General features: G+C 41.6%; 1 protein-coding gene and 1 pseudogene across 2 annotated transcripts in view; both read right to left on the reverse strand.

Moving 5' to 3' along the window:
* The window catches only part of LOXHD1 (lipoxygenase homology domains 1), a 272,249-nt gene that overhangs the window by 6,171 nt on the left and 241,877 nt on the right, over positions 1-24,201 (reverse strand). For both annotated transcript variants that reach the window (XM_027869011.1, XM_027869010.1), the window contains 3 exons: positions 11,480-11,650; positions 6,738-6,867; positions 5,112-5,270 (listed from right to left, as the gene is read on the reverse strand). In XM_027869011.1, the coding sequence (XP_027724812.1) occupies positions 5,112-5,270; positions 6,738-6,867; positions 11,480-11,650 (460 nt within the window). The remainder of the gene's footprint in view (positions 1-5,111; positions 5,271-6,737; positions 6,868-11,479; positions 11,651-24,201) is intronic.
* Positions 22,864-23,520, reverse strand: LOC114048023 (annotated as a pseudogene).

A 24,201-nucleotide genomic window follows, 5' to 3' on the forward strand; every position in this document is an offset into this window, starting at 1 on the left:
TCTATCTATCTATCTATCTATCTATCTATCTATCTATCTATCTATCTATCTATCTATCTACAGAGCTGTCATGTGAAAGATTTACTTTTGCTTGACCCAGAAGTCAGAGCTAGGAGCAATGCTGTAATTGACTCACTTCTTTAATAGTATATTGGACTGTTTCTGACCCCTGGATTGGTACCTATTCTGCCCAGTGATTTTTATTGAGTAGACTTCTTTATGTTCCCCTAATCAAAACAGACAAATTCAAGCTACCAAACTTGGGCCAACCACTTCCCCTGCCCATGATATTTGGGGTGGGAGAGCATATCTGGGGAGCCTTTCCTTTGTAGTCCAGATGTCTGTCCACTACTTACTAACTCATGGCCCTAATTTCATGGAGAGTTAAAAGTAAATTCTTCTGGTTTATACATGGGCAGGGATATGCCTCTATTACCTTATCCCCCCTGTCTTCTGGCAAAGTTAAGATATTTGCTTCCCACGCTAGGAATTAGGAATAGCCAGGAAGTGGTCTTCCTTTTGGTGCCCTGCTCTTTCCAGTCCTCCTTATGGATCTATAGAGCCATGGCCTTAGGTTTGATGGGATGTCCTTCCCAGTCCTGTTCCTAGGATTTGACCCACAGAGCTCACTGTTCTTGGTCAACACATCCTACACACCCATGTCAGCACTCCTGCCATCGGGAGGTGTGTGGGGGTGGTCTTCCTGAACCACAGGGCCATTGTGCCAAATGTTCTCTGCAAGTTCTGGCCCAGCACAGTGTAGTACTTTTAGCTTGAACATACAAGTGAGCAGCTGTTCTTACTAAGGTAGGATATGGTTCTTAAACAGCAGTACAACCATTCCTTATGTTAGCGTGGGTTCCAGGCCTCTAACTAGCCTGGTCACCTTCCTCTGGACAATTTCCAGCTTATCCTCCTTAGGAGACTCTCAGACTTGGACTTAATCCTCCAGGTGCAGTCTGAGTCAAGTAGAAAACACTGGGGCTATTGTTTTAGTTAAGAGGAAGTTGAGAGCAGTGTGATATAAAATGGTAGAAAGGGCTAACTATGTGTGACCTTGAATAGGTCCCAATCACTCTCTTCCCAAGGTTTCTCCCCCATAAAATGATGGAGTCAGACTAGATGATTCCTAAGGTCCCTTAAGCCTCTAAATCTATGAATTGAATTGAAGCCCAAGGTACAGGAATAAGGCAGTGCAAATTCCTTAATTGAAAGGCAATGCTCAGTTGTGGTAAGATTTCTAGACTTGGGGTTAGGAAGACGGGTTCAAATCCCTCCCCTGATATTTACTTGCTGTGTGACCACAAATAAGTTACTTAAACTTTCTGGCCCTCAGTTTCTTCATCTGTAAAATGAAGTTAATAATACTTCACAGGATTGTTGTGAGGCTCCAATGAGATAATGTTCCTGTGGCTTCCTCTCCAGTTGTTGAGTTCCATCCTGACATCCATTGGAGGAGTCGCTCATGCCCCCTTACTTGCTTCTCATTGGGCTCCACCCTGAGCTTTTTTCCCACCTTAACCAGTGGGTGCCTGCCTCTCCCAGCTTCCAGCTCCCTTTTATGGGCTATCTTCCCTATTAGAATGTAAGCTCTTTGAAGACAGAGACTATCTTTTTTCTTGCTTGAATTTGTATACCTAGGTTTAGCACAGCTCTTGGCATATAAGAAATACTTTCCTAATCTAATGGATTTTAGGTGCTTCTTGGTGGGGACCAGAGTCCAGACCTGAAGCTCCCCAGTGAGGAAAATGCCCTTTACCGATATAGATTGACAAGGAACAGTCTTTAAACGGTTGCCTGAGGTGCTCAGAGGTAAAATGACTTGCTTAAGGTCACACAGACAGTATCCTCTGGCAGGGGCCTTGAACCCAAATAGGCTGGACTTCTATAGTGACCCTCAATCCATTAAACTATGCTGCCTCTGTAAAGGGCTTTGTAAACTTTAAAGCACCATAAATGTCCAGTGTCATTATTATCAAGATAGATAAAGAGTGATTAAGAGAGCGCTTCATAAATGAGTTCAGATCTCAGGGAGGTTAGCTCATTTAGATGAATTTTGTCCCATAATACAGGAGGAAGGTGTAGGTGTGATCACAGGAGTACTCTACATGAGTTTTGAGGAACTGTAGAAAACAGGAGGGAGGCGTCAGGGGAATAGGAATGGGCAAATGCCATATCAATTTTCAAAAAGGCGAGGAAGGTCAATTTTGGGAAACTGGGCTGGTGAATTTCATCCTGAGTAAAATTCTAGAGGAGATTATTAAACAGAAAAAAATCAGAAGACAACTTAGTTCCCATAGAAGAAAAAGTCATTGCCAAACAAAGCTCCCTTGGCTTTTTAATTGAATTACTAGATTGTGCCTAAGACAGTGGTTTTGTGTAGTAGGAACTCAAATCAGTATTAATTGAATTGAATTAAACTGGCAGATGAGAAATAGTATTATTGAATATAAGGATAATAGAGGCTGATATTTATATAGATTTAAGGTTTTGAAATCACTTTACAGATATTCTTTTATTTTATCCTCATAACAATCCTGTGAGGTAGAGACTATTATCCCCTTTTAATAGATGAGGAAACCAAGGCTCAGAATGGTTAAATGAGTTGTCTAATGTCACACAGCTTGTAAGTATCTGAGGTAGGAGTTGAAGCCAGGCCTCTCCTGATTCCAAATCTAGTGCTCTTGATTTCAGTGAGGCATGTGACAAAGTCTCCCACTGTAGCTTTGTGGATGAGATGAAGAGGTGTGAGTTATATGAGAGTAGAATTAGGTGGATTCAGAGTTGGTCTGAACCACTTAGAGAGTGAATTGTGTATTATTAGTGGATGAATGTCAATTTGTAGAGAGGGCTCCAGTGGCCTGTGAAAGGGTGCTATCTATTTATGTTTTTATCATCAATTTGGATGAAAGCATAAATAGCATTCTTGTCGACTTTATGGGATGACATATTGTCGGGAGAGAGAGCTAATAATGCTAACAGCCAGAACTCAAAGCCTAAAGATCTCAATAGGCTGGAAAGATGTGCTAAAACTAATAACAAATATGCAACAACAACTGCTTAAGTCCATTTGTGTAGAGTAGAAAGTTAGGGATGGGGACTAGATCTGTGATTTTATTGACATCAGGAACTCCTGGATGAGGAAACTCACTATATTAATGCAAGTCAATCAATCATTCAGTCAATAAACATTTATGACATACCCATTTGGTGCTAAGCATTGTGCTAAGTTCTAGTCAGCACTTTCTTTACAAGTAGTAGTCTTAGAAATTTGCCTAGAACATGAGAAGTTAAAGACTTAGACAGCATCACGCAGCCTGCCATCCTGTGTCAGAGAAAGTAATTGAACCCAAATCTTCCTGGCTTCAAGTCCACCTATCTAATGACTATGGTGCCTTTCAGCAGAAAGATAATCAAAATAAATGTAAAGTCTTGTACTTTGGTTTAAAAAATCAATGGCACAAGTGCAGGTTGGGGGAGACTTGGCTTAACAGTAGCTCTGGTAGAAACATTTAGAACTTTCATCAGGCTGCAAAGCTCTATATATTTTAATATGATGTGTCTACTCCAACTTGACCTTTTAACTCAATTCAGATCAAATGTTTAAGTGCCTCTCTTTTGCACAGCACTATGGATACAATGTTAGTTATGATAGTCTCTGCTCTCAAGGAGTTTATCATCTAAATAGAAGATTATATTAGCAAAGGTATAGTGTCCAGAATGAGGGTGCTGCTTAGTCTGTATCTGGATTAGGATAACACTTCTGGACACTACATTTAAATAAGAAAAGTAACAAGATGGAATGTGAATCAAGAGGAGAGTGACCAGGATAGTGATGGGTCTAGAAACCCTGCAATGAGAAGAATGCTTGGAAGATTTTTAGGGTGGAGAAGAGAAAACTGGGAGTGGGGGCACATAATAACTCTTCAAATATCTGTCTGAAGGGTTTTCTCAAGTGGCAAAAGGGACAAGTTTGTTTTCAGTAGTTCCAGAGGGTAAAACTAGGAAGAGAGGATGGAAGTTCCAAGGAGACAGACTGATCCAGTAAAACAGAAGAATTTCTAATGCAAAAGGAATTATGATTTTCATATTAATCAAAATGATATGTATAATGAATATACTAATAATTTAGATTTCTCAGAGCTTCCTTTTTCTCTGCAGACTCAGACCTGGGAGTCAGAGACTCACAATGCAGCTTGAAATGATCCATCAAACCCTTGACAATGCTCCCACAATCACTGCATTCCTGTGCCTGTGTACTTTAAGTAAAGTGAATGAAAGACTGTAGAACCTGTTCCTGTCATAGAACTCTGGTCCTGCATCCCACCAAGTAATGACCACCCTGGACTTGAAACAATACTGTTCCCCCAGGACTCCAGAACACTTGTATTGTCCTGCACTCCTAGGCTTGTCGTGGGAAGCCCCTCGGGCCCTGAAAATGAGTGTTTCATAATTCATCCATCATCCCCCCTCTCCCCCCACCTTCACACTTGTGATTTATGTCTATGAGCTGTGCTTTCTCTCCAGCATGGAGAGCATTCCTTCACTTTGAAAGTAGTTAATTAACCTGCTGCTTGTTTCTTGGCATTCCTGTCTCTGGCTTGCTTTGTACAGCCCTGTGTATTCACAGGTTAGAGACCAGTCCGGTCCAGACTACGGTTTAAAATTCTGTTAACACTAACAACCAGAGCGGTCAAAAATGGTACAGACTGCCGCTGGAGGCCAGGAGCTTCCTGCTGCTGGATATGTTCAAGCAGGGCTTGATGACATTCTGTCGGAAGGTTTCTGCCACTGGGTAGAAGTCTGGACAAAATAACTCCTAAGAACCGTTCCAATTCTGATGTTCAATGGTTGTGATTCCTTTTGGTATATTTCTTTGGTATTTCCCTTCAGTGCCTTCCCTATTCCCCAGTGCCCTCAAAGGATGCTCCCTAGATGACCTGGTTCTTCCTTCACCCAACATCCCAAGGTTATACCCATGATACCAACCCTCCTTTGCCCACAGCCAAACAAGGCAGATTACAAACCACCTCAGTAGTCTATATCTTTCCAGTTGGGAAATCCCACCTCAACCCTTCCTGGGTGTCTGGCCATGGTAGGAGGTTACATACACATTATTGAACCCCAACTCTGTGATGGTGATGGTCTTCACATGCCAGAGGATCTCCCTGGGAGGCATCCTCTGCCCTTCTCTGGGCATGTGCCACAAACACAGTGCAGCTATGTCACCCACATAGATGCTGTCAAATTCAAATTTGTCAGTGGTGCCTCTGTAAGAAACAAAGCATACCTTCAATGAGCTTTCCCACACTTAGTTCATCCATCCATCCATCCATCCATCCATCCATCCATCCATCCATCCATCCATCCATCCATCCATCCATCCATTCTCTTGCCTATTTTATTTATCCATTCATCCAAAGAATATTTATTGATTGTCTACCATATGTGAAACACTAAAATTGGGCACTTGGGGATGGAAAGAGTAAGACACAATCCCTGTACTCATTTGTGTTACATTTTAGTTGAGGAGCCAAAACTACCACACATGAAATAATTCAATAACCACACAGTGCTGTCTATGCTAAGGCTGAAAGATTGGCAAAGGAAGTAGGTGTTTCTAGGAATTGAGGCCAGGGAGAGACCACTGAAGGCTGGGCTGCTCGGGGGAGGCTCTGTGAAGAAGGTGAGATTGTATCCTTGGCTGATAGGTAGGACTTGGATGGCAGGGAGGGGACAGGGGGAAATAAGTTGAACCAAGTCATAGAAATGGGGATGCACATGGACAATAGGACTGGGACAGAATCCAGCCTCACTGGAGAGTTGGAATATGGAAGGTTGGAAAGATCAAAAATATAACTTGGGGCCAAAAGGTGGTGGGGCATTGAATGATAGAATAAGGAACCTGGGCTTTATCCTGTGGGCAGTGGAGAGGGAGTCATTAAAACAAAAATAGTGATGGAATGTTACCTAAACAGCTTTTAAGATTAATCTGGCAGTAGAACATGGGAAAATCTAGATTTAAAAGTACTATGATTCCTCAGGCATAAGGAACTATGTTAGGGAACACAATTAAAGAATGCTTTTTGGACAAATTCTTGGAATTTGTAAAATAAATATTAATTAAATATTTATTTAATAAAATAAATAATAATATAATATATAAAATAAATAAAAATTAACTGATGCTGATATGAGTGCTTTCAAGACTGCAAAGCACTTTACCTTTTTATCTCATCTGAGCATCTCAAGAACCCTCTGAGTTAGTTAATCCAGGTATTCTCATGCCCATCTTACAGAGGAAGATGCTGAGGCTCTGAGCAGTGAAGTAACTTAAGTGCCCATGGTAGCTAGTGAGTGTTGAGGCAGGATTTAAGCTCAGGTCATTGGAGCTCTAAATCCAACACTCTCCTACCCCACCCTGCCTCTCACCTCCATGAAGCTTACCTCCTGGAGGGGAGAGATCATGCCTTTTTATTCTCTCTTATCTCCCAAAGTGCCTAGTGAGCTGGGCACCCAGAAGAGATCAGTAAATGCTTTGCTAATCTGTGTCCCAGAACCAGACATTGGAAGCCACCCCCCTCTCTTTCCCCTCCCCCCTGTCCATGTTCCATCCCATTAAAGACAAAAGGACCGCAGGACACCTGGCTGTTCTTAAGTCTGTTTTTCTTATCATTCACCCTCCCCTCCCTTCCCTCTTTCCCCCTCTCATGCCCCCATCCATGGGCCTCCCCTACTTTCTAAACACCCTGTGCCTAGGGCTGTTTTCAATGAGAAATTCTTTGGATCGGTCCTTTTTTCCTTCCAGAACGATCCAGGCATTCTCCCTGGTATCTGAATCGCCGGTTTCTATGACGATCTCATAAGCTGCAATAGAGGACAAAAGCCACACATTAGGAGAGAGGAGGCGGCTGCCCCTAAGTGGGGATCTGGCTGAGCTGCCCGTGTTTCCTTGACGTCTTCCTCACCTCTGAGGAGGGGGGAGCATGGCGGTGAGGGGGAAGCTGAGGTTAATTACTGGGCTGAAAGGCTATAAATAGAACCCATGATGGAAAGAACCAGTATCTCCTAAAGATTCAGGGGATAATTAAATAATAATTCCCATTCTGTTTATTGTAATGATTTCTTCACCATGTAATCAGTGAGACAAGCCGAGATCAACTGCAGTAGAGAGGCCTGCCTGGAGGAGGTGTGAGGAAGACACTGGGGGGTAGGGTATGGGGGGTTTGGGGAAGGTGTTTCCAGGGGTCTCACTGACATAAGCCTAAATCTCTGTCCCATATTTCACCTCTGTGACCATTCATCATTCATGTGAAAGATAACTGGGTAAGTAGAGACAAAAAGGGGTGGGTAGGAAGGTGGAGGGCGGAAGGCCCCAACAGATGTGAGAAATGATTCATTCGGACCCCTATTCTATTCTAATCAGTATTAATCATTTTAATATTCTACATAAATCATATAGGGATAGATAGGTACTTATAGTAGGCCTCAAACTTTAATGTAACGTTCATTGCTTGTTTACCAAGTTATGAGGCTCACTTGCATAAGCATGAGAATGCTGACAAAGATATTTCCATCCTGTTTTACTCAAATTCCATGTCCAAACTCAGTGCAGGTGGGATCCCTTGATGCTCTGGAAAGTCCCCCAACTTATTTTTGTATCTCCAGACCTCTGTCTCTCATGTCCAACATGAGCAAGTGACCATCTTATGACCACTTAGCCAGTGGAGATGCCCCATGCTTCACCCAATCTGTGAATCCACCCCCCCAATTGAGATGTCATTTTTGGCCCTCAAGAGCAAGGTCTATCATCAACAAGATTCTGTATTTCACCATGCCTCTTTTGCATATTTGGAAACCCTATTAAAACAAGCTCTTGGAAGAAGGAGGCATCTCAGATTGTGAGAAAGATCTGAGGTTCACTTCATTAGAGGGGACCATGGACCTTTTAATAAAGTACCATTGTCTCAGAGCTCTGACTCAAGTCTCTTTTATTGTAGGTTGGACAATTTTAATCCCCACACAGAAATATACAAGAAGGGGTCTGAATCAGCTTTTTTTTTTTTTAACCAGACAGCTCGATTCTCCAGGTCCATATTCTGTTAGCAGAAGGAATGATAGAATCACTGAATGTCACTGCTGGATGTAACCTTAGAAATCATCTAGTTCTGCCTTCTCACTCTGTAGAGGACAATGCAGAAGCCCACAGAAGGGCAGTGATTGGCCTAAGGACACACAGCTTGTGAAGGGCAGAGCTGGGAATCTGACCAAGGTCCCTGGTTCCAAATCTTTTACACTTTCCTCTGCATGCTGCTGCTACTGCTGTGAATAACCAGAGCAGATATTTCTCTCCACTTTGTAGAAACAAAGCACTTTCTTCAAGGGGGTCCCTAAAGTCTTAGTGCAGTTAAAAATTTTTTTTCCTAAGTACACATAAAAACAATTTTGAACATTCACTTCTAAAAAATTTGAGTTCCAAATCCCTTCCTGGATCCCTTCCCCCTCTTTGAGCAGGTAAGCAATTTGATGTAGGTTATACATGTACAGTCATGAAAAATGTATTTCCATATTAGTCATGTTGTGAAAGAAAACACAGACAAAAAAATAAATAAAAGAAAAAGAAAGTGTAAAAGAAAAAGTATACTTTGATCTGCGTTCAGACACCATCAGTTCTTTCTCTGGAGCTAGATAACATTTTTCATTATAACTCCTTTAGAATTGTCTTGGACCATTGTATTGTTGAGAATAGCTAAATCATTCACAGTTGATCATCCTACAATACTGCTGTTACTGTGTACAGTGTTCTCCTGGATCTGCTCACTTCACTTTGCATCAGCTCGTATAAGTCTTCTCAGGTTTTTCTGAAAGCATCTGGATCATCATTTCTTATATCACAATAATAAGTAATCCGTCACAGAGCAGCTAGGTAGCACAGCCAATAGAGCCCTGGGCTTGGAATCAGGAAGACTCATCTTCATGAGTTCAAATCTTCTGGCCTCAGACACCTACTAGTTGTCTGTCCCTGGACAAGTCACTTAACCCTGTTTGCCTTAGTTTCCTCATCTATAAAATGAACTGGAGAAGGAAATGACAAACCATTCCAGTATCTTTGTCGAGAAATCCCTAAATGGCGTCACAGAGAGTTGGACATGACTGAAATGATTCAACAGCAACAAAATGGTTTAGATCTGACTTTCTTGCATGTGAAAAAGTGTTTTGTACTTGGGTTCATGTAGTTCTTGGATTTATCTTGGCAGGTAGACTCCCAAGTACTTTATGTTGTCTATAGTTATTTTAAATGGAATTTTTCTTTCTATATCTTGCTGCTGGGCTTTGTTGTTAATATACACAAATACTGATGATTTATGTGAATTTATTTTATATCCTACAACTTTGTTAAAGTTGTTAATTATTTTAACTAGCTTTTTAGTTGATTCTCTAGGATTTTCTAAGTATACCATTGTATCATCTGCAAAGAGTGATCATTTTGTTTCCTCATTGCCTATTCTAATTCCTTCTATTCCTTTTTCTTCTCATTGCTATAGCTAACATTTCTAGTACAATACTGAATAATAGTGGTGATAATGGGCATCTTTGCTTCACCCCTGATCTTACTGGGAAGGCTTCTGGCTCTTCCTCATTACCGATAATGCTTGCTGATAGTTTTAAATAAATATTACTTATCATATTGAGGAAAATTCCATTTATTCCTATGCTTTCTAGTGTTTTTAATAGGAGTGAGCATTGTATTTTGTCAAAAGCTTTTTCTGTATATATTGAGATAATCATACACTTTCTGTTGTTATTGTTATTGGTATGATCAATTATGCTGATAGTTTTCCTAATATTGAACCAGTATAAATCCCACCTGGTCATAGTAGATGATCTTTGTGATCTATTGCTACAGTCTCATTGCTAGTATTTTATTTAGAATTTTTCCATCAATATTCATGAAGGAATTAGTGTAGTTTTAAACTATATTTAAGCACAGTTTAAGCTGTATATGCCCTGTATATAAGATTGCTTTTGATTCCCACAATAACCTTGTGAGATAGGATTTTTATCCCCTTTTTATAGATGAATAAATTGATCCAGAGAATAAGCTGACCCATGTCATACAACTAGTGAGTTCATGACCAAGCCAGACCTAGAACCCAGACCTTCTGACTCAAGTCCAAAACTCTTTCCTCTATGTTATGCTGCCTAAGGAAGAAGAAATTAAAAAAAAAATTCCTCTTGGCCAGGGAAGTAGTTGCTTAAGACTACTAGCTGTGTGACCTAAAACAAGTCCTCTCAAGGCCTCAGTTTCCTCATCTGTAAAGTGGACAAGATGATCTCTAAGACTCCCTGCGGTTCCAATGTTCTAGCCTATGAAGCAACTGCCTGCCACAGGAAGGGCAGAAGCTCCCAGACATGAAAACAAAACAGATATAGTTTCATGCCAAACAACCTAGCTCAGCCCCTGGAGAGAAGACTAGCCTGATCTATGGTGTTTTCTTGCCGTTTGTTTAATTTCCATGATTCATGACCATGAGCAGTCAAAGGCACTTTGTTGGTGCAACTCAAGTGATTTTTCCGCCTCAGAAATATGATCTCTGACTTCTGACTTGTAAATCTAAACCTATCCACCCATCCCAAGATAGGCTGAAGGATAAGTCTTAACAATTGTTTTCCTTTCCTGTTCTAAACCAAAGAGCTTTGAGCCTCTTTACCTGCCACCTCCAGGGTCCACGTCAATGACTTAAGGCCCCTGTTGACTTCTGTGAGTTCCTGCTCTAGACAGGTGGTGATAGAAAGCCTTAGACAGGATTGTAGATACAGTAAGTGGACTCCTGTAAGGTTGGATTGGAGGAATGCTCCTGGATTGTGGTCTGTCTACAAGGAATGCTCTCATTGACCACTGAAAATTTCAACCACTTGTGACATGCCTCCTGCCTGTCTCAAGGTCTCTTGGGAGAGTAACTCCTAGGTTAGCACCATTACCCAAAGGCTAACTCAGGACCCCCTCCCCCCACATTCAGAGAGAGAACATGGTTTTCTACATGAACATGATTTCAGGGGCACCTGTAGAAACCCTCTTGTCCTCTACAATCTCTCTCCCCGGAATGGCATCTGAATTTCCACCGTTATGGATTAATGCCTTTGAGTTGAGTCATTGTTGGCCCCTGTGATAATGCAACTATATTACCTGGGAGGCAGCCCCTTTGTGGGGGCTAACTTATCTAATGAATCAGCTGGAACTTCACAGAAGGGGTTAGCACAGAGAGTAGGTTGGTTGTAATGAGGGTAGAGGAAAAGTGTGGCATTTGGAATTTTTAGGTATCAAGAGGACAGTGTAATAGCACCAGCTGCTTAGGGTGCTGAGTGGTGGGGGCAGGAAGGATGAATGGAAGCTCTGAGACATGGAAGTAAGGAAACTGAAGAACTCCCCCCCCCACTCCCCAGCTCTTCTTGGGGCTTCTCTAGCTTCTAGACTTACTAGTCTCCTCCATCTCCTCCAGGATCTCGTTGTTGGCACAGCGCAAGTCTCGGACTGTCTGTCTATCCTCCTCGCTCTTTGATAGCCAGCGTTCACATGGGAAGCGAAATGTCTCATCCCGGGAGTTGTCCTTCACGTCTATGTAGTTCAGATGCCAGCCAGGAAATAATCCTGTGGGGATGGGGATGGAACTGGGAGTCAAACTTCCCCTCCCTCCCTTTCCCTTCAACCAGCCTCCTTTCCTCCACCGAGACCCACCTCCTAGCTGTGTGACTTCAGGCAAACTCATTCCTCTCGCTTAACCTCAGGCTATTCATCTATAGAATGGGTGTCTGGGGAAGAAGATGCTACAGCTTTAAAACTCCTTCTGGCTCTAAGTGTTCATGGCTCCCTTTGGGGAGAGAGTCTCTAAGAATCATCAGAAGTAGCACATCTGTCTGGCCTAAAGCACGTTGAGCTGGGAGCCAAAGCCTATGATGATCTTGGTAAAGAGACCAGAGCCAGCTGGTCTAACCTTTGCCTGCTGGAGTGAGCTAGCTGAAGCCACCAGACAGCACAGAGAGCCTGCGGTTGGTAGCTGTCCCCTCAGAAAGAGCCACAAAGGCAGCATTGTTGAACTCTGCGAGTCATTGTGGAGAATCTGAAATACAGCTGCTAGCTGTCGGGCATGGTTGAGAAAACAGACCAATTATTCACAGCTCTAAGGTTGTCTGCAGACCCCAGAGTGTGTGGCCGTCAATAGTGGTGTAATCTGCATTGCACACTGTATGAGGAACATTTCATTGAATTGTAATGTAAGTTGGGTTGTCTGGTTGCTTCTCAGTCCCTGAGAATCTTGGAAGAGAAAGGTAATTTCTCCACCTTTCTTACATACTATACATACCTCTTCTTTACTTTCATTTGTTCATTCATCCATTCAACAAAATTTTTAAATTGCCTACTATGTGCAGTACAATGTTCTAGGCACTGGGAAATAGGGAATAATAAATGATGTGCAGTCTCTGCCCTCCAAGAGCTTATTATCTGGTAGTAGATGAAATAATAAAACACACTTTTGTTGAATGAGAAAAAGGGCAAAGACCAAGGATGGGTGATGTCACTGGTGTGACTACTCCCTCTGCCAATACTGATTGAAATCCCAAATTCTTCTAATTTTTTTTTTTAGGCAATTGGGGTTAAGTGACTTGCCCAGGGTCACACAGCTAGTAAGTGTCAAGTGTTTGGTCTGAGGCCGGATTTGAACTCAGGTACTCCTGACTTCAGGGCCGGTGCTCTATCCACTGCACCACCTAGCTGTCCCCTAAATTCTTCTAATTTTGAAAATGGTTTTTGAGAGTTGTGAGTTGAGAGTTCATCAGCCTGCAGCCAACCTTCTGGTGATGTCTCTCCTAACTGAATTAAGTTGATACTCAGAGGACCATACAGTCCATCACTGGGTCTCTAGTTGAAGCCATTCTAGCTTGGTAGGACATGCCTGAATTTGTTTTGTGCTGGTTTCACCTTCAAGATTGAACCCAAGTAACTTCCATGCCATGATGAGTAGGGCAGAAATGGAGGAAGTAATAATATAATATTATGTTGTTATAATAATATACAAGTTATAACATGATAAATGTAGAGGAGAGGTCAGAAAAAGACTTTCATGTCAAATTCAAGGTGGAAAAGGTCACTGAGGGGGAGGGTAAGATGGAAATCAGAGAAGACTTCATGGAAGAGATGACTCAAGTGCCACCTTGAAGGAAAAGCCTTGAAGGAAGGGAAAGCTTTCAACGGGTGAAGATATGGAGAAATCATTTGGGGTATAGGATATAATGTATACACAGGCAGGGACATGGGAGAAAACAACAGGAACTTAAAGAATTAATGACAAGTAGCATGATACAATGGAAAGCACATGGAATTTGGAATCAGTAGACCTAGGTTCTGCCACTTGTGAGACCTTCCCAGAGATTCATAGGCTTGGGAGTCAGGCATCAAGAAAGAAATGTTAGCTATCTTCCACAGAAAGCTCATTGGCTGAGAGGGGTCCTGCCTAAGAGACAGAGGACAACTTGATTGAAGGTTTAAGCTGAACAAAACACATTTTTTGTTGAGTGAAAAAGGGGTGGAGACCAAAAAGAATAGTTCACTCTAAAAATAACCTTTACTGGATTTAGAGTCAAATAATTTTATTAACTTGTTTTTGAATCTGCTATTTTTGAATTTGGGAATGTCCTTGTTATTAATTTAATTATCTTTTGACTCCCTCTTCCATCTGTCTAGTTGGGCTCTTTATGCCCTTGGGAAAATCTCTTTGGTCAGTGTGAAAATGGGCTGATTGATGGGTTTTCATAGAAAGATGAAGATAATCCTAGTCCATTCATTCTCACAAATATTCATTAAGTGTGTGCAGCTAGATGCTAGAGGGCACCAACATTAAACAAGACATTGGCTCCTGTCCTCATGAAGTTTATACTCTAGGTCACAGGTTCTTACCTACGTCTGCGAACTTCTAAAAAATATTTTGATTACTGTATTTCATTACAATTGCTTTCCTTTGCAATCCTATGTAATTTACTTTATACATTTAAAAACATGATTCTGACAAGGGGTGCATGGCTTCACAAGATTGTCAAAGGGGTCCAGGGCAAAAAAAAGTGAAGTACTCCTGCTCTAAGCAAATGTGGGAGAACAGATATAAATCATACAATAGCATCCCCAAAGAACTTACATAGCAAACTTAAAGGTCAAAGAGGAGGTGTAAAGGCAAGAGAGATGACAAACTTTAGAGAATTTCCAAGGGTCAGACCACCAAGGAGTGTGTATGTGTGTGTGTGTGTGTGTATGTGTGTGTAATGAAGAAAGGAAGAGTGAAGCAAGAAGAGTACTTTGGGCGAAGATATTTTGACATTGATTTGACAGTACATTTGCTCACTCTTCAAACAAAAGAAAAATCTACCTTCTGGAAAAGAACTGAAATTGCAACACCAAAATTGCAACCCAGAGTTAGCTCAACTCGAGGCTCCTTAATGAGGCCTCTCTGGGTGGCTTTTACCTGGTTTTCTTCCTTTTTAAGAAAAGATCCTCTTTGCCAAGAAGACAGGACACTTTTAGGTATTTCCCACCTCCACTGTCCTAAGCAGGCAGGGATGATTTCATTGACAAGACTAGGCATTGTACAGCAAACACCAAGGAACAGTGCTGCCTCTTTGGTGTCAATCAATCAACAAGCATTGATTAAGCACCCACCCTAGGCCAGGAACTGTGGTAGATGCTAGTGTCACAAAGGATGAAACATTCCCAGCTCTCAAGGAGCCCACGGTGTAACAGAGGAGAGAATATGCATTAAGGGTCATTGTTGGGGATTTGCCATCATTCTGGTTATTCAGAACAAAGAATGAAAAGGGCTAAAACTTTGTCTTTTGTGCTCTCCAGTTCCCCCTTCAAGAACTCCAATCCTTCTTCTGTATGTGCCTTTGCTTTCCTTTCACCCCAGGCCCTTAAGAGACCTCATTAAGATCCTTTGAAGCTTTCATGGATCCATGGGTTTAGGGCCTTTAAGGAAGACCTGGACAAGCACTTCGAGCCCTCACCAAGAGGAGAGATGCAAAGAACCTAAGGTGTTAGCCCTTCTCGGCATTTTTGACATTTCAGTAGAGAACTCACTGCCCAATTATCTTCAAATCTTACCAAATGATGTCTATTTTGTCTCTAAGAAAGGTCAGCCTTGTGATGGTCTTTCAATTGATTTCCTGGGATTGAGCCTATCTTATGGGTATAGAAACTAAAAACCTAAGGTGCCCAGGAAGGTCTAGGGAAGTCAGTAGAAGAGCAGGGACTGGACTTTAGGTACTGCCTGTCTCATGCTTTTAAGACAGCAAGAGATACTCTCAGATAAGCAAGGATACCTTGAGAAGGGAATGCATCGGCAGAAAGAACCAGCTTGGTTGGTTGAGTTAACCAGTTGAGTTAACAAGAAAGATCATGGTTCAGATTCAAGAATGGGACCAGCAGCAAGTACAGACCAAGTAGATGACTGCCTATAAGGTTTGTTTGTTTGTTTGTTTAAATCAGAAAAAAATCCTCATTTTCAAAACAATCTCTTCTGAACCCCCATCTCAATTTGTCTTATGCTTAAAACTTTTATTAGAGTTTCCCTTTGGTTTTCAAGAGATGCCAGTTAAAATGGAAATGCCCTGAGAGATATTGATCAATACTAATTACTGAGCAAGGGATATCTCATCAACTTTTTTTCAATTCCAATAAAAAGGGAACTGATTGTACCATGCTGTTAATCAGTCCCAGGTGGGAGACTGAGGCCCTCCAAGGTTCTGTATGCTGTCAGCTAAGTGACCATGAGGTTCCCCCTTCTATTCCTGTAAAGAGGATATCTCTTCCACATACAAATCACACGTTCCTGGCCTGGCTTTGGAAATACACTCGGATGGACATTACTCTAGCACTTGGCTTAAAGCTCTTCCTTTTCCTTCTCCTTCTCCACTCAGATCCCTTGCTAGACCAATCCACATCTCTCACCTCTTTCAAAATTGAGCTCAAAACTCATCTCTTCTAGGAGGCCTTGCTCAGTGACCCTCTCTCTAGTTGGGTTTGTTTCCTTACATTGCATTACTTCCAAATGCACCATACTCTAAGGATCCCTGAGGGCAGGGATTGTGACTTCTATTTGCTTATTATTTGCCTTTTACTCCATATTGTGCCTGGTACTGGGTTTTGCACAAAGGGACTATTCAGTCAGTGCTATCAGTGGACTTTAATAGAGCAATAGTCTTCAAAATGGAGGCTGGCCTCCCCAAGGGACATGGCATCATGTGCCAGACTAACCCTAAGAGGTAAATAATAAACAAATCAGAAGCTGGAAAGATTTAATAAGGCTATACATATATATCAACATATATGTGTGTATATGCATACATATGTCTATATTAGCCCAAACATATGTATGTAGGCATATATATCTATATCCACTATATATATATATTATATCTATATCTCAAAGGACAATGAATACAAAAGCATTGCATGGTCCTATAAAAAGAGAACCTGTGGGGCTAAAGCTCAAAATAAGCTGAGGCTGGTGATGAATGCAAAGGACAACAAGCAGGGCTTTTTTTGGTTTTGGTTTTTGTTTTTTGTGATGTTGATAGAGACAGGAAGATCAAAGAAAGAATAGGGCAGCTGCTCGGGATGAATAGCATGATGATAATGGATGATGAAGAGAAGTCAGAATTGTTGAAATCTTACTTTGTTTCTGTTTCCTCTACCAAGAGAATGGTCCCCGGACTGGGAAGAATATAATAAAAATGGTTAACAAGGAGTTGAAAACCAAGATAAGTGAGAAGGTATTTAAAAGACAAAAGAAGAACCTAGCTGTTTTCAGTGAAGTATATGTGTGTGTGTGTGTGTGTATCTGTGTATGTGTATATAATACATACATAGATAATACAATGCATATTTTACATACATATATACATATACACATAGATACATACACACTCACATACATGTACATGTAATTATTGTAGAGCCACTCTCAGTCAGCTTTGAAAAATTGTGAAGAATGGGAGAGGTGGGACAGGACTGGAGATGGGCAAAGGTCCTAATTTTCAAGAAAGGGAAGAGGGTGGCGCCTACAAATTATAGGCCCATGAGGTTGACATTGATGCCTGGCAAATTTCTGGAATGTATTATTATAGGGGTGGTATCTAAGCATTTAGAAAGGGAATCAGTGATTACTAAGAGTTAGCACGGCTGTGTCATGAAAAGTCATGCCAAGCCAGCCTCGTTTCATTTTTGGGCAGTTACTAGAATAGCAGACCACAGAAATGATGTGACATAGTAAACCTGCATTTTAGCAAAGCTTTTCATAAAGTCTCTCATTCTGCCTGTGACAAATTCTTTCATCCTAGTTTTTGTAGACAAGACAGAGTGATGTGGCCCAGAGGACGATACAGTTAGGTGGTTTCAAAATTGTTTGAACTCAGTCATCAATGGTCTGATGTCAGCTTGAATAAAACTCTCTTGATACCATGTCTCAGGGGTCTGTCCTTGGCCTGGCATTATTTAACACTCTTAACAATGACTTAGATGTATGCAATGAAAGTATACTAATCAGGTTTAAAAATGGCACAAAGCTGGAAGAGATCATTGCTGTATTTTATGAAAGAATCAAGAGATAAAAAGATCTCAAAAGGTTCAAAATAAGATTAAATTTTAACTAATAATACATTTGTAGTTCTGTAATTTAGTTGTTTTTTTTTTTAATCACCTTCACAAGTATATGATGAGAAATACGTGACTGACAAGCAGTTTGTGCAAAGATGATCTGAAGTTTGGGTGAACTGAAAGTCCAATGTAAGTCAACATGACACATGGCAACTGAAAAAGCTTACACAGTCTTAGATGGTGTTAAAAGAAATAGAGTGTCACAGGAACAGGTCATAATCCCAATCAACTCTGATCACAATCTAAAATCCCATGCTCACCCATGAGCACCACATTTTGGGGAAGGCATTGACCAGCTGGGGTGATGAGGAGGGTGAAGATGCTAAACCATGTGTTACAAAAACATGCTGAATAGCCTCAGCTGTTTAAGTAAATATGAATATTTTCATGTTTGTGTCTAATGGTAGCCATCTCTGGGGCCGGATATGGGGGGGGGGAGAAAGAAATTTACACAATAACTTTATTGTATATTTAAAAGGAATAGCAAGTTGTACATAATAGATTTGCAATTTCATGTGCAATCATCTTTTTTTTTTATAGAAATGCTTGTTTTGTTTAATAAATTAAAAATAAAATAATTAAAATTTAAGAAAAAGAAAAGATGAAGTATGAGTGGAAGATATAAGGTCTGTCTTCAAGTATCTGGAAGATTGTGGTTTGGAAGAGATAGTAAATGTATTCTGTTTGACCTCAGTGGGAAGAACAAGGAGCACTTGGTGGATTTTACAAGAAGGTAGGTTTTGGCTCAACAAAAGGAAGAACTTTCTAGGCTACAGAGCTGCTCCAAAGCAGAATTTTTGTTTATTTAGGAGGCAGCTAGGTGGTACAGTGGATAGAGCACTGAGCCTAGAGTCAGGAAGATCTGAGTTGAAATCTTGCCTCAGACATTTACTAGCTATGTGACCCTGGCCAAGCCACTTGACTCTGTTTGCCTCAGTTTCCTCATCTGTAAAAAAATGAGCTGGAGAAGGAAATGGCAAACCAAGAAAACTCTGTGGACAGAATTGGTATGCCGTGGTCCACAGGGTCAAGAAGAGACTGACATGGCTGAACAACAATAATCTTTAAGCCTCATGGTAGAGTAATAATAATAGCTTACATTGGCATATCACTTATGGCCTAAAGCCTTAATGAGTTCTCCCTCAATGAAGAACTTCCAGTAGGGGCTTGTCTGTATCAGGAATCTTGTAGAAAAGATTCACGACTTGGGTATGAGTCAGATTAAATGACCTCTGAAGTCCCTTCCCAAACTAAGATTCTAGAAATCCTCTCTCATGAATCTCTTTCATGATATTTCACTAAATCTGGAATTTCTGCTAATGATCTTCAGCTTAACCTTTTGCCTCTGTGGCGTCCTTCTCCCACCGGTGAGTTCCTCCCAAACCTTCATTGTGAAGAAAGGCTCAGACCAACCATCCTCCATTCTCTGGACTTTGCCACCATATTTCTGTGCAGGTACCTCCCCTCTCCCCTTTCAGGTCTCTTTAACGTATTGTCTTCTCTCATTTGAAAGTAAACTCCTTGGGAACAGAGACTTTTTTATTGTATTTGCATCTCTGAGTCAATGCTTAATAAATATTTGTTGATTTGACTTGCCCTGACAACAATTCCCTCTTTGCCCTTTGATTTCCTCAGAAGAGGATCCTGCAGATTGTCAGAGAAGGCCTGATGATGCTGTGGGGTCACTTTGGCAGAAGGATATCTAGAGACCATGATCAACAGCCATTGTCTTGGTTCTGGACTGTGCTGTTCATAAATCTGCTGCCAAAAGCACAATTTCCTGCAAAAGCCATATGCACACATGTGTGTATGTATATATACACACATAAGTATACAAACATCTATACATTTACATTTTATGTTTCAATATTATTTATACACACATACATTATATATTTATGTATGTATATAAATATACTATAGTGTACCTTATGTGTATATGTATGCATATATGTATGTATATACATATGTATGTGCATGTATAATTTCTACCCTGCTCAGGAACAGGGGGCAAAAAGGCTATTTTAACCTATTTTAAAGGGCAACAAACCGATTTTTCCAAAATAATTCTAAAGTTTTATAATTAAGGAGTAACCTTTAAAATTTCTTACTGGAATGGTGCAAGGCATGTAAAAACTGGAGGTATTCCAGCAAGGAACTGCTGGAATTATAAAAATAAAAAATTATGCTCCTAGAATTGAGAACTGGAGTGCAATGTAGTTTAGTAAGAAGAATATAGCTTTTGGAGTCAGAGGACTTGTGGAACTTACTACTTTAGTAATATGGACTGTAGCATTTCACCTCCCTGAGTCTCAGTTTCTCCATCTGTAAGACCAAAGAGTTAGACCAGCTGACCTCTGAGACGCTGGTCCAGTCCCAGATCTATGCTTCTAAGCGAAGATGCTGAGAAAAAACTGTGCCAGACACTCTGTTGGAAGGTAGGGCTACAAAGACAAAAACAATACAGTTCTTGACCTTGAGGAGCTTTCGTTATTTTGGAAAAGACTGATGGAGTTGTGATTATTCATCCAATCAACAAGTACTTATTGAATACCTACTATGTGTCCAGCCCAAGGCAGGTTTGATCTTGGGACTCCTCTATTCCGTTCCAACTCCAGTGGCTTTCTGTTGCCTCTAGGATTAAATGTACACTTTCCCCCTTTAACTTTTAAAGCCCTTCACAATATGGCCCTGACCTTCTCCCTCTCTCATGGTCTGTGATCTGGCCAATCTAGCCTTCTTGCTGTTCAGTCTCCCATCTCCAGGCCTTTGCACTGGCTGTGCTCCATGGCTGGAGGGCCCTCCCTCCTTACTTCTGCCTCCCAGAGTTCCTCTCTTCCTGTAAGATGCAACTCAAGGACCTCTTCTGATCCCTGCCCCGCTCCAACTCCCTCCTAAACTACCTTGTATTTAACTGCTTTGTATATATTTGTATTTTGTTGTTGTTGTTCATTTGTTTTTCAGTCGTGTCCAATTCTTGGTGACCCCATTAGGGATTTTCTTGGCAAAGATACTGGAATGGTTTTCCATTTCCTTCTCTAGCTCATTTTACAGATGAGGAAGCTGAGGCAAACATGATTAAGTGACTTGCCCAGGGTCATGCAAGCTAGTAAGTGTCTGAAGCCAGATTTGAACTCATTTGACTTTTCCTGTGTCCTGTAGTCAATAAGTAGCAGAATAGAAACTCAACCCTAGGTCTTCTCCCACCAAGTTGGTGCTCTTTCCATAATATCCAGCCCACTCTGGCTCACTTAGCACCATGTTCTAACCCAGGGATGGGGAACCTGCCACCTCAAGGCCACATGTGGCCTCCAGGCTTCAGGTTCTCCACCCCTGTTCCACCCCATGCACTGAGCACATGAGACGCTGCCTACTGCCTCACTGCTAAGGAAACATGAACCACAACTGAGCCATGGCACACCAGCATGCCATGGTTTATGCCTTCCCATGGTATACTTGGTGGGCCTTCTGGCTAGGAAGAGCTACAGAACTAAGATGATGGTGATAGCACTGGAAGAGTCACCAATAACCCCTAAGGTTCCTTTACTGTTCTACAGCACCTGAGCCCATGACCCCAAGTGAAGTAGCCCTGCCTGGGTCATTCTCTGTATGCGGGAATCCCACTACAGAGTTTCTCTGTATCCTAAGCAGGTGGTTTATCTCATCCTATTATCACAGTGAGAAAAAATGCTGCCTTATCTTTGCAGAGATAAGGGCTGAACCTTGAAACAAAATGCCATCATTTTGGAGAGGAGACAGTGTTTTTATTGGAAAGGGTGATATAAAGTTAATAAATATAAAGGGCAGCTAGGTAGGACAGTGAATAGAGCACCAGGTTTGGAATCAGGAAGACATCTTCATGAGTTCAAATATGGCCTCAGATACTTACTAGTAGTGTGTCGCTGGGAAAGTCACAACTCTGTTTGCCTCAGTTTCTCATCTATAAAATGAGTTGGAGAAGGAAATGTCAAAGCACTGCAGTATCTTTGCCACGAAAAACCCAAATGGGGTCATGGAGAGTGAGACATGACTAAAACAATTGGATAACAAAAATAATATTTACACTATGTACCTATATCACATAGTACAAATATTATTACCTATATCACGGGCAGCTAGGTTTCACAGTGGATAGAGCACCAGGCCTGGAGATCTGAGTTCAACTCTGGCCTCAGACACTTCCTAGTTGTGTGTCCCTGTGCAAGTCATTTAACCTTGTTTGCCTCAGTTTCTTCATCTATAAAATGAGCTGGAGAAGGAAATGGCAAACCATTCCAAAGAAAACCCCAAATGGGGTCACAGAGAGTTGACCCAACTAAAAACAAGTGAACAACACAACAACTATCTATATCACTGTTTTGAAGATCAAATGAAATAATACAAGCAAATTTTTTGTTGATCTTAAAGTATTACATAAATGTCAGCTACAGGCAAACCAGCCCAGCTGAAGCATCAAGGCACCCAAAGGAAGAGGCAGGAGGCAGCAGCTACCATCAAATCAAATTACCACCATTACCTTACCCCAATGGAGATAGAGTAGGACCCTAAACCCAGGAGCCTTGGGAATAGCAGAGTCTCACAGACCCAATCCTACTTTTAGCTTAGGCTCCAAAGCCATCAGTGAGGGGAGCAATCACTGCTTCCTCACCCCTGCCAACACAGATGGCTGACCAGCTGTCATCAATAAATGTAGAGGCTCGAGAGCTCTCCAATTCTCCATCCAAACCTCCAGTTCTGCTTCCAGCCCAGATCTTGTAGCCAGCATCCCAGGTAGCAACCCCTGGGGAGATATGGCCTGGCAACTGCTTCTGCAGGGGCTGCAGCCACAGCTACTGATGACATAGAGAAGAAAGTTCCCATCACCAAAGTCTTCTGTTCTATCCAATGACTCAGCATCAGTCAGTCAACTACTATTCATTGAAGTGCCTACTATGTGCCAGGCACTGTGCTGAGTATTGGAGATACAAAGAAAGGTTAACAAAAATTCTTGGAGCTGCCAGACTAATGAAGGACTTAGCATGCAATATGTACAAAAGATACACTTATAGGATAAATTGGAGGAAATGTCAGAGGGAAGGCACTAAGAGTAAGGAGGATTAGGAAGGTTGGCTTGCAGAAGGTGGGACTCTATTTTTTCTTTTTCATTAGCAACGTCTGCCATTTATTAACACCATGTTGATTTAATACAGCCGCTGGGGCTTGCCCATGGTGCTCTTGATATACAATGCCCTCACATTTTGCCAGTTTTTCTTCAGCAGAGAAACCAGGAAATTGACAGCCAAATGGATATTGTAGACAAGTTTGTCATCTGTCATCTTCATATGGTCAACAGCCACCACCAGACACAGCACCTTCTTCATCTGGAACTTGATAGTAGATTTAACCTCATCAACCTTTGCCACCATATTCTCATTGTGGGTGAGCAGAGATGGAAACTTGCCGGCTTTGTTCAGACGAGGGATTTGCTTGATCAAGGACTCAGAGGCTAAAAAGACATCATACTTTTTAGCCAGCTTCTTGACCAATTTCTTGTTCTTATTCAACTTCTTCAGGGCCTTGATATCCATGTGGGGGATTTCTACAGCCTTGGCCTCAACACAGTGCTGCTGGTCTCCCAGGACACACACAGAAAATTTAGGTTGGAGTGTGGATTTGAGCCTGACGGTGCCAGAGAAACGTTTGTCCTTTTGGGGATCATAGTTCTTCAGACTGATCTGCAGCTCTACAGTTTCCAAAAACTTTCTGCGTTTGTACTGGGTTCCATGCAGGACCTCCTGCACAGCTTCATAGAGTGTGTCATGAGAGACTTTGCTGATCATGGCTGCTCGTTGGTCACAAGCCGGGAAAAGCAGAAGGTGGAACTTTAGATGAGACTCTGAGGAAGCTAGGAGGTAGAGATGTTATGAAGGTAGAGATAATAGGACTTGATCATTGATTGGTTGTGGGATGTGAGAGAAAGTAAGGAGTTGAAAATGATACCTACCAAGCCTGGGTGACTGGGAGGATGGCAGTGCCTTTGACCGGCACAGGGAAGTTAGAAAAAGGAGATGGTTTTGGGGGAAAGATAATGAGTTCAGTTGGGACATGTTGAGTTTAAGACACTTATGGATATCCAGTTGGAGACATCTAATAGGCAGTTGGAGATGTGAGACTGAAGGTCTCTAAAGAGGTTAGGACTGGACAAATAGATCCAAGAATCAGCTGAATATAGATGATAATTGAATCCATGGGAGCTGATGAGATAACCAAGTGAAAAAATATAGAAGGTGAAGAGAAGAGAGTCTGGAATAGAGCCTTGGGGGACCCCATGGTTAGCAGGCATGATAGCAGTGAAGAAGCAGCAAAGAAGACAGAGGAGCAATCAGAGAGGTTGGAGAAGAAGTAGGAGAGAAACGTGTTATAAAATTGTAGAGAGGAGAGGGTATCAAGGAGAAGAGAGCGATCTACTGTGTCGTGCGACTGCTGAGAGGTAGAAGAGAATGAAGACTGAGAAAAGGTCA

The sequence above is a fragment of the Vombatus ursinus genome, unplaced genomic scaffold, assembly GCF_900497805.2.
Source record: "Vombatus ursinus unplaced genomic scaffold, bare-nosed wombat genome assembly UNPS02014791.1, whole genome shotgun sequence".
Classification (NCBI taxonomy): Eukaryota; Metazoa; Chordata; class Mammalia; order Diprotodontia; family Vombatidae; genus Vombatus; species Vombatus ursinus.